This window comes from Budorcas taxicolor, chromosome 25 (genome assembly GCF_023091745.1).
Source record: "Budorcas taxicolor isolate Tak-1 chromosome 25, Takin1.1, whole genome shotgun sequence".
NCBI classification, from domain to species: domain Eukaryota; kingdom Metazoa; phylum Chordata; class Mammalia; order Artiodactyla; family Bovidae; genus Budorcas; species Budorcas taxicolor.
In genome coordinates this window covers 50,890,931-50,907,309 of record NC_068934.1, presented here as the reverse complement: position 1 = coordinate 50,907,309, position 16,379 = coordinate 50,890,931, and the positions used below count along the sequence as shown (strand labels likewise).

Below are 16,379 nucleotides of genomic sequence, written 5' to 3'. Positions count from 1 at the left end.
ACCACAGCCACACTGCCCACGGCCACCCCCTCCACAGCCCCTGGCACCACTGCCACCTCTCTTACAGTGCCCACTGTGACTGCCACCACAGCGACAGTGCCCACGGCCACCCCCTCCTCTGCCACCATCTCTACAGCTGCCACCTCCAATGCCACAGCCCTGACTGCCGCGGTTGTCACTGCTACAGTGCCCACTGCCACCATCTCCGCTGGCTCAGTGCCCACTGCCTCCACTGCCTCCAGCACCACCTCCACTGCTGTGCCAACACCCACACAGACCAGAACACAGACGGGGAGCACAGTGGTTCCTGGGTCCCCTGCCAGCAGTGCCACACCAGTGCCTGCCCTTTCCACGGGACTCACGACCCGAGCGACATCCTCGAGTCCAGGCCACACAAGCACACTCCCAGCAACTCCTCAAGGACCCACAGGGTCCACCACCCTGGGGACAGCCACGTCGGGCCTCCCAACTCCAGAAACCTCACAGGGGCCCACCTCGGTGTTGGCAACGACTCAAACCTCCACAGCTGGGCTGCAGACAGAAGCACCACTGAGCACAACAGGCACCCTGTCCACCCAGCACCCCAGGACCAGCACCCCAGTGCCCGCTACGGCCACCACCGGGCCCACCACCAGCCAGGCCACGACCAGCTGTCAACCCAAGTGCACGTGGACAGAGTGGTTCGACGTGGACTACCCCAAGTACGAGGAGGGCGGGGGCGACTTTGAGACCTATGAGAAGGTCAGGGCTGCGGGAGGGGCTGTGTGCGAGCAGCCCCAGGAGATAAAATGTGAGGCTGAGAACTACCCGGGCCTGCCACTGGAGCAGGTGGGCCAGCGAGTGCACTGTGACGTCCGCTTCGGCCTGGTGTGCAGGAACGAGGAGCAACCGGGCCTGTTCAAGATGTGCGTCAACTACAGGATGCGTGTGCTGTGCTGTAGCAGCCGCTGCACGCCGCCCACGGCCACCACGTCCCCCACGGCCACGGCCACTGCCTCCACAGCTACAGTGCCCACGTCCACCACTGCCACAGTGCCCAGGTCCACCACCACCACAACTGCCACAGTGCCCACGTCCACCACTGCCACAGTGCCCACGGCAACCACCGCTACAGCTACAGTGCCCACGTCCACCACTGCCACAGTGCCCACGGCAACCAGCGCCACAGTGCCCACGGCAACCACCGGCACAGTGCCCACGTCCACCACCACCACTGCTACAGTGCCCACGGCAACCACCGCCACAGTGCCCACGTCCACCACCACCACAGTGCCCAGGTCCACCACCACCACTGCTACAGTGCCCACGGCAACCACCACTGCTACAGTGCCCACGGCAACCACTGCCACAGTGCCCACAGCAACCACCGCCACAGTGCCCACATCCACTACAGTGCCCACGTCCACCACTGCCACAGTGCCCACGGCAACCAGCGCCACTGCCACAGTGCCCACGGCAACCACCGCCACAGTGCCCACGTCCACCACAGCCACAGTGCCCACGGCGATCACAGCCACAGTGCCCAGGTCCACCACTGCCACAGTGCCCACGGCGACCACTGCTACAGTGCCCATGGTGACCACAGCTACAGTGCCCACGGCAACCACCGCCACTGCTACAGTGCCCACGTCCACCACTGCCACAGTGCCCACGTCTACCACAGCTACAGTGCCCACATCCACCACTGCCACAGTGCCCACAGCAACCACCTCTACAGCTACAGTGCCCACGTCCACCACTACCACAGTGCCCACGGCGACCACAGCTACAGTGCCCATGGCAACCACCACCACTGCCACAGTGCCCACTGCAACCAGCGCCACAGCTTCAGTGCCCACGTCCACCACTGCCACAGTGCCCATGTCCAGCACCACCACTGCCACAGTGCCCACGCCCACCACCGCCACAGTGCCCACGTCCACCACTGCCACAGTGCCCACCTCCACCACCGCCACAGTGCCCACACCCACCACCACCACAGTGCCCACGGCAACCACCGCCACGGTGCCCACGTCCACCACTGCCACAGTGCCCACGTCCACCACAGCCACACTGCCCACGGCCACCCCCTCCACAGCCCCTGGCACCACTGCCACCTCTCTTACAGTGCCCACTGTGACTGCCACCACAGCGACAGTGCCCACGGCCACCCCCTCCTCTGCCACCATCTCTACAGCTGCCACCTCCAATGCCGCAGCCCTGACTGCCGCGGTTGTCACTGCTACAGTGCCCACTGCCACCATCTCCGCTGGCTCAGTGCCCACTGCCTCCACTGCCTCCAGCACCACCTCCACTGCTGTGCCAACACCCACACAGACCAGAACACAGACGGGGAGCACAGTGGTTCCTGGGTCCCCTGCCAGCAGTGCCACACCAGTGCCTGCCCTTTCCACGGGACTCACGACCCGAGCGACATCCTCGAGTCCAGGCCACACAAGCACACTCCCAGCAACTCCTCAAGGACCCACAGGGTCCACCACCCTGGGGACAGCCACGTCGGGCCTCCCAACTCCAGAAACCTCACAGGGGCCCACCTCGGTGTTGGCAACGACTCAAACCTCCACAGCTGGGCCGCAGACAGAAGCACCACTGAGCACAACAGGCACCCTGTCCACCCAGCACCCCAGGACCAGCACCCCAGTGCCCGCTACGGCCACCACCGGGCCCACCACCAGCCAGGCCACGACCAGCTGTCAACCCAAGTGCACGTGGACAGAGTGGTTCGACGTGGACTTCCCCACCTCGGGGGTCACAGGTGGCGACATCGAGACCTATGCCAATATCCGGGCTGCAGGCGGCAAGATGTGCCAGGATCCAGAGAAGATCGAATGCCGGGCAGAGAGCTACCCCGAGGTCAGCATCGACCAGATCGGGCAGGTACTCACCTGCAGCCTGGAGACAGGGTTGGTGTGCAGGAACGTGGACCAGAGGGGGCCTTTCACCATGTGCTTCAACTACAACATCCGTGTGTACTGCTGTGATGATGTCCGACACTGCCCCACCACAGCCTCCCCTGGCCTGCGGTCCACTTCCCTGCCCCCTGGCAGCTCCCCAGCAACAGGGCCATCGCCTCCGACCTCCACCACAGCCTGGTCCCCGTTCTCCACCTCCAAGGCCTTGCCCACAACCCCGAAGCCGACTTGGACTGGTGCCCCCTCCACAGTCACTCTGGTGACTTCCCACATTCTTGAGTCCACCTCTGTGACCAGCCTGCCCACCACTCACACCCACTTCCTGCCACCCACAACCTCCAAGGGCACCACACAAGTCACAGAGCTCCCCACCAGGCCCTCTGAGACCACGACCAGACCCCCAGTCACCACACTCAGCACAGGCCAGGCTACCTCCAGCACAGGGGCGGGCACCAGAACCTCCCTATCCCCTCCGGGGCCTGAGCCCAGCATCTCCTCACTGGGCACTACCCTGGGCTCCCCCACCACCACCACAACCTCTGTGGCCACTTTGTCCTCCCCAAAGGCCCACACCTCTGGGACCACCTTGGTCCCCACATCCCCAGGGACTGCGTCCACCACCTGTGAGCACCAGTGTGCCTGGACAGACTGGATGGACCAGAGCTACCCACACCCAGGGGCTGATGGGGGGGACTTTGAGACGTATGCTAACATCCGGGCAGCCGGTGGGGCTGTCTGCGAGCAGCCTCTGAAGCTGGAGTGTCGGGCTGAGCAGCTGCCAGACACCCCCCTGACAGACCTGGGCCAGGTGGTACTGTGCCAGCGAGAGGTGGGCCTGGTGTGCCGGAACCAGGACCAGAGCGGCCAGATGTGCCTCAACTACCAGATCCGCTTACTCTGCTGTGAGAAGAGCTACTGCCCCAGCACGGCCATCACCACCTCCACCCCAACCCCCACCAGTGAGACAGGACCCGCCTCCACAGTGACCACGGGGAGGGTCTCCACCCCCACGAGTGTGACAGGACCCTCCTCCACAGTGATCACAAAGAGGGTCTCCACCCCCACGAGTGTTCCAGCTCCTTCCTCAGCGACCACTGAGAGGACCTCCACCCCCACAAGTATGACAGGACTTTCCTCCACAGTGACCACCAAGGGGGTCTCCACCCCCACCAGTGTGACAGGACCCTCCTCCACAGTGACCACCAAGGGGGTCTCCACCCCCACCAGTGTGACAGGACCCTCCTCCACAGTGACCACTGAGAAGACCTCCACCCCCACCAGTGTGACAGGACCCGCCTCCACAGTGACCACTGAGAAGACCTCCACCCCCACCGGTGAGACAGGACCTGCCTCCACAGTGACCACTGAGAAGACCTCCACCCCCACCAGTGTGACAGGACCTGCCTTCACAGTGACCACTGAGAAGACCTCCACCCCCACTAGTGAGACAGGACCTGCCTCCACAGTGACCACTGAGAAGACCTCCACCCCCACCAGTGAGACAGGACCCGCCTCCACAGTGACCACGGAGAAGACCTCCACCCCCACCAGTGAGACAGGACCTGCCTCCACAGTGACCACTGAGAAGACCTCCACACCCACCAGTGTGACAGGACCCGCCTCCACAGTGACCACGGAGAGGGTCTCCACCCCCACCAGTGTGACAGGACCCTCCTCCAAGGCAACCACAGAGGGGGTCTCCACCATCACCAGTGAGACAGGACCCTCCTCCACAGCGACCAGGGAGAGAACCTCCACCTCCACCAGTGTGACAGGACCCTCCTCCATGGTGACCACTGAGAGTATCTCCACCCTCACCAGTGTGACAGGACCCTCCTCCAAGGGGACCACGGAGGGGGTCTCCACCCCCACAAGTGTGACAGGACCCTCCTCCACAGTGATCACAAAGAGGGTCTCCACCCCCACGAGTGTTCCAGCTCCTTCCTCAGCGACCACTGAGAGGACCTCCACCCCCACAAGTATGACAGGACTCTCCTCCACAGTGACCACCAAGGGGGTCTCCACCCCCACCAGTGAGACAGGACCCGCCTCCACAGTGACCACTGAGAAGACCTCCACACCCACCAGTGAGACAGGACCCTCCTCCATGGTGACCACTGAGAGAGTCTCCACACCGACCAGTGAGACAGGGCCCGTCTCCATGGTGACCACCGAGAGGACCTCCACCCCCACAAGTGTGACAGGACCCTCCTCCACAGTGACCACAAAGAGGACCTCCACCCCCACCAGTGTGACAGGACCCGCCTCCACAGTGATCACAAAGAGGGTCTCCACCCCCACGAGTGTTCCAGCTCCTTCCTCAGCGACCACTGAGAGGACCTCCACCCCCACAAGTATGAGAGGACTTTCCTCCACAGTGACCACCAAGGGGGTCTCCACCCCCACCAGTGTGACAGGACCCTCCTCCACAGTGACCACTGAGAAGACCTCCACCCCCACCAGTGTGACAGGACCCGCCTCCACAGTGACCACGGAGAGGGTCTCCACCCCCACCAGTGAGACAGGACCCTCCTCCAAGGCAACCACAGAGGGGGTCTCCACCATCACCAGTGAGACAGGACCCTCCTCCACAGCGACCAGGGAGAGAACCTCTACCTCCACCAGTGTGACAGGACCCTCCTCCATGGTGACCACTGAGAGTATCTCCACCCTCACCAGTGTGACAGGACCCTCCTCCAAGGGGACCACGGAGGGGGTCTCCACCCCCACAAGTGTGACAGGACCCTCCTCCACAGTGATCACAAAGAGGGTCTCCACCCCCACGAGTGTTCCAGCTCCTTCCTCAGCGACCACTGAGAGGACCTCCACCCCCACAAGTATGACAGGACTCTCCTCCACAGTGACCACCAAGGGGGTCTCCACCCCCACCAGTGAGACAGGACCCGCCTCCACAGTGACCACTGAGAAGACCTCCACACCCACCAGTGTGACAGGACCCTCCTCCATGGTGACCACTGAGAGAGTCTCCACACCGACCAGTGAGACAGGACCCATCTCCATGGTGACCACCGAGAGGACCTCCACCCCCACAAGTGTGACAGGACCCTCCTCCACAGTGACCACAAAGAGGACCTCCACCCCCACCAGTGTGACAGGACCCGCCTCCACAGTGATCACAAAGAGGGTCTCCACCCCCACGAGTGTTCCAGCTCCTTCCTCAGCGACCACTGAGAGGACCTCCACCCCCACAAGTATGAGAGGACTTTCCTCCACAGTGACCACCAAGGGGGTCTCCACCCCCACCAGTGTGACAGGACCCTCCTCCACAGTGACCACTGAGAAGACCTCCACCCCCACCAGTGTGACAGGACCCGCCTCCACAGTGACCACGGAGAGGGTCTCCACCCCCACCAGTGAGACAGGACCCTCCTCCAAGGCAACCACAGAGGGGGTCTCCACCATCACCAGTGTGACAGGACCCTCCTCCATGGTGACCACTGAGAGGATCTCCACCCTCACCAGTGTGACAGGACCCTCCTCCAAGGGGACCACGGAGGGGGTCTCCACCCCCACAAGTGTGACAGGACCCTCCTCCACAGTGATCACAAAGAGGGTCTCCACCCCCACGAGTGTTCCAGCTCCTTCCTCAGCGACCACTGAGAGGACCTCCACCCCCACAAGTATGACAGGACTCTCCTCCACAGTGACCACCAAGGGGGTCTCCACCCCCACCAGTGAGACAGGACCCGCCTCCACAGTGACCACTGAGAAGACCTCCACACCCACCAGTGTGACAGGACCCTCCTCCAAGGCAACCACAAAGAGGACCTCCACCCCCACCAGTGAGACAGGACCCGCCTCCACAGTGACCACGGGGAGGGTCTCCACCCCCACCAGTGTGACAGGACCCGCCTCCACAGTGACCACGGGGAGGGTCTCCACCCCCACGAGTGTGACAGGACCCGCCTCCACAGTGACCACTGAGAAGACCTCCACCCCCACCAGTGAGACAGGACCCGCCTCCACAGTGACCAGGGAGAGAACCTCCACCTCCACCAGTGAGACAGGACCCTCCTCCACAGTGACCACTGAGAGAGTCTCCACACCGACCAGTGAGACAGGACCCGTCTCCATGGTGACCACCGAGAGGACCTCCACCCCCACAAGTGTGACAGGACCCTCCTCCACAGTGACCACGGAGAGGGTCTCCACCCCCACCAGTGTGACAGGACCCTCCTCCAAGGCAACCACAGAGGGGGTCTCCACCATCACCAGTGAGACAGGACCCTCCTCCACAGCGACCACGAAGAGGACCTCCACCCCCACCAGTGTGACAGGATCCTCCTCCACAGTGACCACAGAGGGGGTCTCCACCCCCACCAGTGAGACAGGACCTTCCTCCACCATGACCACAGAGGGGGTCTCCACCCCCACGAGTGTGACAGGACCCTCCTCCACAGTGACCACGGAGGGAGCTTCCACCCCCACAATTGTGACAGGATCCTCCTCCATGGTGACCACAGAAGGGGTCTCCACCCCCACGAGTGTGACAGGACCCTCCTCCACAGTGATCACAAAGAGGGTCTCCACCCCCACGAGTGTGTCAGGACCCTCCTCCGTGGCGACCACCAAGAGGACCTCCACCCCCACGAGTGTGACAGGACCTTCCTCCACAGTGACCACAGAGGGGGTCTCCACCCCCACGAGTGTGACAGGACCCTCCTCCACAGTGACCACAGAGGGGGTCTCCACCCCCATGAGTGTGACAGGACCCTCCTCCGTGGCGACCACCAAGAGGACCTCCACCCCCACGAGTGTGACAGGACCTTCCTCAACAGTGACCACAGAGGGGGTCTCCACCCCCACGAGTGTGACAGGACCTTCCTCCACAGTGACCACAGAGGGGGTCTCCAGCCCCACGAGTGTGACAGGATCCGCCTCCGTGGTGACCACCGAGAGGATGTCCATCTCTAGTCCGTCTCCCTTCCCAGGGTCCTCACCCATGACCACCAAGCCAGACTTGTCCAGTATCTCAGCCTCCCCCTTATTGACTACTCCTGTGTCTCCACTCACTACCCCGTCCTCGTCCTCAGAGACCTCTGGCAGCCTGGTGCCCTCCGTTGTTCCCGCAACCTCGCCTAGCCCCACCACACCCTGCCTTTGCCACGCCTTTGGGAAGTTCTTCCTACCTGGTATGTGAAGTACCAACCCTCCTGCAGACCTCCTCCCTGGCATTTGGTTGCCTTGGTTGTGTCCTCATGCCCTTGGCCCCACCCTGGCTGACCTGTTGCCTCTGACCTTGTAGGGGACATTGTCTACAACAAGACAGACGGGGCAGGCTGCCCCTTCTTAGCCATCTGTAACCAGCGCTGTGAACTTGACCGCTTCCAGGGCGCCTGCACCACCTCCTCACCCACAGGGACCTCAGCCTCTGTGCCCCCAACCACCCCAGTTAGCGGCTGTGATCGCACAGTCCCTCCTCGAAAGGTGTGCCTCCCACTCCACCAGGACCTGCCAGGCCCTTCTGTGTGCACGGGGCCCGGGCATCTATCAAGGTTGCTGGCACACCCCCAGCCTTCAGTGGCCACTCCACGGGTCGCTCTGGCTGGAGGAAGGCATGCAGGGTCCAAGCCCAGCCAGGAGGCAGTGGCTGCCCTGCCCCAGGCGGGGGGGCGGGGGGGGTTCCTGCGGTTGAGGTGGGGGCAGTGAGAAGGGGTCCTGCCAGCCCACCCCGTGAGTGCTGTGCTCTGTCACAGGTGAATGAGTCCTGGTTCCTGGAGGACTGCACGGTGGCCCGTTGTGAAGGTGACAACCGTGTCACCCTGCTGGGGCCACGGCCGATGAGCAGCATCACGTGCGTGAACGGGCACCTGCCCGTGAAGGTGCAGAATCAGAGCCACCACTGTGCCTACCGCTACGAGTGCGAGTGTGAGCGCCCGCCCTTGGTTCTGGGTGGGGGGAGGGTTGGTGGCGTTTGAGACGTGCACACACCCGCCATGCCCTAGGCCTGGGGTCGCTGGGCCCATCCCCATCAGGCTTGACGGTTTGAAGGGAACCCGGGGGTTTCTGAGAGCAGGGAGAGTAGGGGTGAAGGTGAGGCGCTGAGAGGATCGCGTCCTGAGGGTCCTCAGCAGCTTCCATGGCCGAACGGCCCACGGGAGGAGGTGGGTGGCTTTACAGTCCTTGGGCTCCTGGGGCAGCCAAAACAAATGACCTCCCCCCCCCCCAAGCAAACAGCAGGAGTTGATTCTCATGGTCCTGGAGGCCAGAAGTCAGAGAGCAAAGAGTCAGAGGGACCGAGCCGTCCCCAAAGCTTTAAGGGTGGGAGGTCCTGCCTGGCCCTCCAGACTTGGGGCCCTGGGTGCACCTGGCCTGTGGCCCCACCTCTACCCAGTGACCACGCAGCTTCTTCCCTGCCTCTTAGAAGGACCCTTGTCATGGACTGAGGGCTACCCTGGTCATCCAGGATGACCTCCCCCCCGAGCCTTCACTGAATCACAGCTGCAGAGACCCTCCTTTCCCCAAAGGAGGTCACGTCCACAGGCTCTGGGTGGACATGTCCGGGGGCCCCCCATCCAACCGGGTCCACTCGTGTCCCGAAGGAGGGACGGAGGCCCCCGGGGCTGAGCGACCCCCAAAGTGGTAGCTCCAGGTGGCACTGGGTAAGGCCCGTCCACGCCTGCAGGCGTCTGCAGCGGCTGGGGGAGTAGCCACTATGAGACCTTCGACGGCACCTCCTACACCTTCCGGGACAACTGCACCTACGTCCTCGTGCGCGAGATCCAGTCACGCCACGGCAACTTCCGCGTCCTGCTGCACAACCGCTTCTGCGAGGCCGCCGCCCACTGCCCCCGTGCCCTGAGCACCCACTACCAGTCCACGGACGTCGTCCTCTCCACCACCACCAGCGCCGATGGGCAGGAGGAAAGCCTGGTGAGCGCGGGCAGCAGAGCGGTGGTGGCCAGTCCCGACCTGGTTTAGGGGGGCCCTGGGGCACAGAGACCAAGTCACCCCCCCGCCAGAGAGCCTCAGGGGCCTCGGGGAAGACAGAGGGCACACTGGGACCTGGGGGCCCTAGTGTGGTGACTCCAGAGAGGGCAGGGATGGAGCACGGGGGGCGCCCGAAGCCGAGAGCACCCGGGACCCGAACACACTGAGCCTGACCCCAGCCCGAGGTGGGCATCTGCTCTTCAGGGCACGAGTGCCAAGGAGGGGGGCCCAGCACGTGGGAGGACAGCCCCGAAGGCAGGCCTGCAGCCCCCGTCACGGGTCCCCCGGTCACGCCCCCAGATCCTGTTGGACCAAACTCGGGTGAGGCAGAGCTTCAGCAAGAACGGCGTGGCCGTGACCCTGACCGGGGCCACCGGGATGCGCGTCGATATTCCCGCCATCGGTGTCAGCATCACCTTCAACGGGAGGGTCTTCCAGGCCCGGCTCTCGTACAGCCACTTCCGTCACAACACTGAGGGCCAGTGCGGTGAGTGGGGCCTGCAGGACGCCTGCGGGGGCGGCGAGGGGCCGGCACCACCACTGCGGGCGCAGTCCCCCCAGGGGACCCCAGACGCACACCGGCCCCCGCACCTGCCCCAGGCGGGAAGCCCTGTTTGGTAGCTGAGCGGCTGCTGGGGAGGTTGGGAGATGAAGCGGGAAGGTGAGGATGGTCCAGTGTGTGTCCCCCCTCGAACCCCGCCCTCCCCAGGCACCTGCACCAACAACCGCAGGGATGAATGTCGCCGGCCGGATGGCACCATGGCCCGCACCTGCCGGGACATGGCCCGGTCCTGGCTGGTCTCCGACAGCAGCGGGGAGGGCTGCGGAGAGCCCACCAGCCTGCCCCCAACCACCAGCCCCCTCTTGCCGGGAACCAGCACGCCCGCCATCCACCCATCATGCCCCCCAGAGCCCCTCTGCGAGCTGATGCTGAGCTCGTGAGTTCTCCGCCTGGGCTGGGTGGTGGTGGTGGGGCGCCATCACCCCGAGGGGCCTCCGCTGCAGCCTCTGATGGGCCCTGCCTGCAGGGTCTTCGCCGGGTGCCACAGCCTCATCCCGCCTGGCCCGTACTTCAATGCCTGTGTCAGTGACAGCTGCTGGCCTGGCCACGGCCGCAAGGTGCTCTGCCAGAGCCTGGAGACCTACGCAGAGCTCTGCCGCTCCCGGGGCGTCTGCGCCGACTGGCGCAATGCCACCCACGGGCTGTGTGGTGAGTCAGGCGTGGCCGCCGCGGGCCCTGGCCTCCTCGGCCTGCCTGACACCTGTCTGTGTGCCCCCAGACCTAGCCTGCCCGCCCGCCAAGGTGTACAAGTCTTGCGGCCCTGTGCAGCCAGAGTCCTGCGACTCCAGGTGAGCCCAGCTGGCAGGGCGAGCACGGCGGGGACAGCGGGCCTCCTGGGCCGGCCCAGAGGACCTGGTGGGGAGCCAGGAGGAGACCCAGATCTCAGGGGTGCCCTGCCCCCGACCTCGGCCCCGGACCCGAGGTTTACCCTGGGCCTGCACCATGCCCACCGCCCTCCCCTCAGCCTGCCTTCGTTGCCTTGCAGGGGCCAGAGTCTGCAGAGCGTGGGGCTGGCAGAGGGCTGCTTCTGTCCCGACGGCCACATCCTCTTCAATTCCCACAGGGACATCTGTGTGCCCGAGTGCTGTAAGCAGCCCGTGGCCAGGCCCCCCCCCAGCCCTGGAGAGCGGGAGGGGCCCCGGGGCGGGCAGACCCTGGCTGGGGCCAGTCCTGCCCAGTCCTGCCAGCAGCTCAGCGTGGCCTGGAGCCTTCCTGAGCCCCCTCCTAAGTGAGCCCCCTCGAGCTCTCCCTGCCCCAAGCAGGGAGAAGAGGCCTCCACTGGGGGAGGGGTGGCCAGGCCGGCTGGGCCCCGACCCCAGTGCTCCCACTAACCCCCTTCTCCCGATTCTTGCCTTGTAGCCTGTGTGGGACCGGATGGGCTTCCCAAAGTCGTGAGTGCTCCGCGCTCAGCGGCCTGGCTCCTCACTTGAGCGGAAGGAGGGCGGGCATGCCCCTTCCAGGGCCCTGGCTCTGCCCGGGGTTGGGTGGCGGGGCAGGGGCGGGTGTGGCACCCCCAGGTGTGAGCCATGTCAGCCTTATGGCTGCTCCTGGGACAGGGAGGCCGGGGCCCGACCTGCTGCTGGACGCGGCCCCAGAGGCCAGGGTGCCACCTGGGGCCCTTGGGGACCCTGATCTGGTCTGTCGCAGCCTGGAGAACGGTGGGTCAGCAACTGCCAGAACTGCGTGTGTGACAAGGGCACCGTGTCAGTGCAGTGCGTGCCCATGGAGTGCCCGGCCCCAGACCAGCCACAGGAATGCAGCCGGGCCGGCTTCGTGGCCGTGAGCAGGCCTCTGGCGGACAACCCATGCTGCGTGGAGAATCTGTGTGGTGAGGCCTGCACCCCAGTGGGCGGGTGGGTGGCACGGTGTCTGGCTCCAGCCACCTGACCAGCAGGGCGGGAGTGCCTCGGGGTCCTGTGGCCGGGCTGAGGCTGAACCCTGAGGTGAGGGGCCTCTCGCTCCTTCACTTTTCCACCTAAAAATGAAGCTGGCGGCCTCTGGTGTCCCTGTTACCAGGCAGGGTCTTGGGGAAGACTGGGGAGACGACAGAGTGTGGCCCAGAAGGGCCGCAGGGAGCCATCAGCTCCTCTGGAAAGGGCCTCTCCGGTCCAGCGTGGGGCGGTGTTACCCCGGGAACCACAGTTGCGGGAGGAGGGGCGCAGGGGCACCCCAGGCAGCCCCCTGACTCTCCCGCAGTCTGCAATGCGAGCACATGCCCCCAGAGCCCCCCTGCATGTAGGCGGGGAGAGAAGCTTGTCCGCACCCAGGTGGAGGGTGACTGTTGCCCCACCTTCATCTGCGGTGAGTCTCCAGGCTGGGGGGCAGTGGGGCTGGGGCTGGGGCCCGCCCGGCAGGCCCTCAGCAACCCCTTTCCTTCCAGAGCCTCTGCTGTGCAGCTTCAATGGCACGTTCTACGGGGTAAGGGCTCCGCGTCCAGGCAGTCGGAACAGGGCAGAGGGTGGGCTCCAGACTCGGCACATCCTCCGAGGACCCCTGTGCCCCTCTCACCATGACAGCGGATGGGTCGAGGCTCTGGGCCCTTCAGAGGCAGCTGCTGTCGAGAGCCACTGGGAGCTTAGCTTCAGGCTCTCCCAGCAAGAGCTTCAGGGCAGGAGTGCCCCTCCCACCTGCCCGGGGTCCCCGCTGCCCCGGTCTATGTGATCCAGGGTCACGTCTCTGATCCCGTGTGAAGAGGAAGGAGACCGCTCTGTGGGTCTCGCGGGGACAGGGAGGTGGCCTGGCCCTGGTGCCCCCTCAGGGTCACCTCCCCTCACTCTGTCCACTGCAGGTTGGTGCGACCATCCCAGGGGTCACTCCGTGCCACACGTGCACCTGTCTGTCCATAGACAGTGAGGACCCGACCGTGTGGTGTGAGGAGGAGGCCTGCAACACCACCTGCCTCCAGGTGAGGCCAGGCTAGGTCCCTGGGGAGCCGCATCACCGGGCCCTGGGCCCCCGGGAGGGCCTCCAGCTCAGCCTTCACGGAGGCTTTTTCTTCCCAAAAGGAGGGAGTGAAGCAGGAGGGTGGGGTACGGGGCCTTGGGTTGCAGGCAGACCTGTAGGCTGCTAGGATCAGGTTCTGGAGGGCCGAAGTGGAGAAGGCGCCGTTAGGCTAAGAGAGGACCCTGTGGCTGGGCAGGGGCACGCCTCACAGAGGAAAGGGGGTGCCCCAGGATGGGCGGGAGAGCAGGAGGGCTGGGTGTGGGACGTGACCACCCCTCTGCCCAGGGCTTTGAGTACTCCACGGTGGCCGGGCAATGCTGTGGGAAGTGCGTGCAGACCTCCTGCCTTGCACCAGATGGTCAGCTGGTCCAGGTAAGGGAGCACTCAGTCTCAGCCCCTGCCCTGAAGAGACCCTCCTGACTAGCTCCTCTCCGCCCTCCAGCTAATCCCCAGCCCGGCCCCCACCCATTCTCCCCCTTTCATTCCAGTTCAACGAGACCTGGATCAACAGCCTTGTGGACAACTGCACGGAGTACCACTGCCAGGCCAGGGACGGACCCCCTATGCTGACCCCAACGCCTGTGGTCTGCCCCGACGTGTCCCCCTGCAAGGTGTGTGTCTGGGGCTCAGGCTAGCCAGCCGGGCCTCCTGGCACAGAAGCCCCGCCCACACCACAGCCCACACCCACCCATTCCCAGAGTCCATCACCAGAGGCCCCGCCCGCCCACCACGGAGCCCCGCCCACTCCAGCCCCGCCTCTGCCCCCTCCCCCTGCAGGGCATCCTCAAGAAAATCGGCTGCTGCTACTCTTGTGTGCAAACGGGTAAGTCAAGGCTCACCTTCCTGCCTCTCAGCACTGCCAGCTCCGCCCACTGACTCCTCCCAAAGTTGCCCGCCCCCGCCAGAACCTCCACCCCGAGCGGGAGGTTACATGGCCCTCGGAGACCTGCCCCCACTGCCTTCCCTCTGCGCAGATGCCTGCCAGGTCCACGCCAACATGACGGTCCTGCGACACCGGGGCTGCGTCACCCAGACTGCCGTCAAGGTCTCCTTCTGCGAGGGCTCTTGCCCGCAAGTGTCCCGGTGAGCCGCCCCTGCCCTCCACCCCCGCCCCAGACACGCACATGGTCACCACCCGGTGCCCCACGTGACCGTCTTTAGCGGGACCCCCTGCGCTGGGGCTGAGGCCGGAGGGCCCAGCTTGCCACAGGGAAGAGGGAAGGGCCGCCCAGCAGGGCTGCAGAAACCCTGAGCCTCCCTAACCCCCGGCGCCAGGCCTGAGACAGCTGGGCGGGGCCACGGGGGTCAGAGCACCAGGGCTACCACGGGGAGGTCTGCCTGTGTTGGCGCCGGGCAGAATCTGCGCCTTCCCTAAGCCGGACTGTCAGGGCAGAGCTGTTGGCAGAGTCCAACCCCCAGAAATCCAGGCCACGGCCCGCTGTGAGTCCAGGCAGAACAGGCAGGAGGAAGGGTCTGGACTTGGGTGGACGGCCCAGGGCAGGTTCCCAGAGGAGGGGTCTGCCACGGGTGGCAAGTTTGAGGAGCTGGTTTGGGAAAGAGCGGGGCCTGGCTGGGGAAGGCTGGGGTTCTCAGTGACCCAGAGCGCTGTCCGGGCCAGTGCGAGCAGCCCCGGCTCCTTAGGGAGCCGGCCACTGTCTCCAGACCTCTGAGAGGCCAGGAGCCGGGCGGTGTGGGCGGGAGGGCAGGTCCTGAGGGCCGTGCGTCTGCAGGTACTCCATGGAGACACAGGCCAGGCAGTGCAGCTGCAGCTGCTGCCAGGAGACCAGGACCCACCAGGAGGTGGTGACGATGCAGTGCCCCGACGGGACGGCCTTCCAGCACACCTACACCCACGTGGACGAGTGCAGCTGCGTCCCAGCCTGCGCGTCCTCGCCCCAGACTCTCGAGGAGAGCGCGTCCACCTTCCCAACCTTGGGGTCCACCGCTGTCTGACGTTCTGCGCCCCCCAGGCACCCCCCCAACCACAGAAACCACGGGCGCCCACGCACGCCTTCCATGGGTACTGCTGCCCCCGCCCTCTTTGCACTTGCCCTGGTGAAACCCGGGCCCTGCAGGGTGATAAGCGCAGTGGGGGTCGGTTTGAGGACCCGAGGTCCTGCCCTCAGAGCCCCTCGCGCCTGTTTGGCCACCTCCCTAGCCGTCAGGGTCAGGTGACCGTCATCTGAAACACGGGCACACCCAGGCTCAACCCCACCGGCGTCAAGAGGCGGCGACGCTGTGGAGAAAACCGCACCCGCTGCTGCTCTCGGGCCCCACGGCGGCCTCCGTGCCCCTCGAAGGCCCCGGGGCACAGACCCCCACTGGCTACCTCCTACAGCGAACCACAGACTGAGGCCGGGCCAGGCAAGGCCGGCTGCCTCCAGGGAGCTGCATCAGCCAGGCTGGCTGCCTGCCGGTGTCTGGACCCTGGGCTGAGGCTACGAGGGCCAAGGGGCAGGCCAGGGAGGGAGTGGCCCCCACAGTATGCCGTGCTCACACAGCCCGTTTTGCAAATAAAGGCCGAGCATCACATACGCTTCCTGGTCCTGGTGTCTCTTCCCACCAGCTGCGTCCCTGAGCTCCCCCGCCGTCCGGGGGAGGGGGGTGGCCAGGCTGTCCCTGAACCCCGCCTCTCAGGCTCTTGCTGGAACCCCCAGGAGGGGCGGGCGGAGCAGGCGGCAAGGAGGCCCCCAGGGTCCGTCTCAGGCTTTGGGAGTTAACGGGCGGAGTCGGGGTGGCACGAGGGCTCAGAAACAGTCACCATGATTGCAAACATGAAGGGTTTAGAAGGAAGTTGTTCACAGGCGCAAAGACTGGATGAGCCTTTGGGGGGGTCACAGTGTGTCCACGCAGGAGACCCTCCCCACGCTGTCCGCACCTCCTGCAGGCACTTGTCACCGGCCGGCCCGCCCCGTCTCTGCCGCTGCTGTCTCCTCTCCACCAAGGGCAGGGGCCGCTGCCTTTCTTTTGCGCTGTTCCATCCTGACTGGAGAAAGCGGTCTGCACCAGGC

The 16,379-nt window shown here is 65.3% G+C and overlaps 1 protein-coding gene across 1 annotated transcript in view; it reads left to right on the top strand.

Moving 5' to 3' along the window:
• MUC5B (mucin 5B, oligomeric mucus/gel-forming) overlaps positions 1 to 15,721 on the top strand; it is a 39,819-nt gene extending 24,098 nt beyond the window's left edge. The window contains 28 exon segments of the mRNA XM_052661712.1: positions 119 to 1,253; positions 1,527 to 2,033; positions 2,118 to 7,360; positions 7,363 to 7,493; positions 7,495 to 7,663; positions 7,666 to 7,768; positions 7,770 to 8,065; positions 8,179 to 8,360; positions 8,630 to 8,801; positions 9,559 to 9,806; positions 10,164 to 10,350; positions 10,573 to 10,801; positions 10,892 to 11,073; positions 11,144 to 11,213; positions 11,411 to 11,511; positions 11,785 to 11,816; positions 12,073 to 12,253; positions 12,622 to 12,726; positions 12,806 to 12,843; positions 13,214 to 13,330; positions 13,654 to 13,740; positions 13,857 to 13,964; positions 14,354 to 14,464; positions 15,010 to 15,053; positions 15,099 to 15,254; positions 15,339 to 15,456; positions 15,594 to 15,626; positions 15,629 to 15,721. Of these exon segments, the coding sequence (XP_052517672.1) occupies positions 119 to 1,253; positions 1,527 to 2,033; positions 2,118 to 7,360; positions 7,363 to 7,493; positions 7,495 to 7,663; positions 7,666 to 7,768; positions 7,770 to 8,065; positions 8,179 to 8,360; positions 8,630 to 8,801; positions 9,559 to 9,806; positions 10,164 to 10,350; positions 10,573 to 10,801; positions 10,892 to 11,073; positions 11,144 to 11,213; positions 11,411 to 11,511; positions 11,785 to 11,816; positions 12,073 to 12,253; positions 12,622 to 12,726; positions 12,806 to 12,843; positions 13,214 to 13,330; positions 13,654 to 13,740; positions 13,857 to 13,964; positions 14,354 to 14,464; positions 15,010 to 15,053; positions 15,099 to 15,254; positions 15,339 to 15,456; positions 15,594 to 15,626; positions 15,629 to 15,721 (10,178 nt within the window).
• Positions 15,722 to 16,379: the final 658 nt, after the last annotated feature.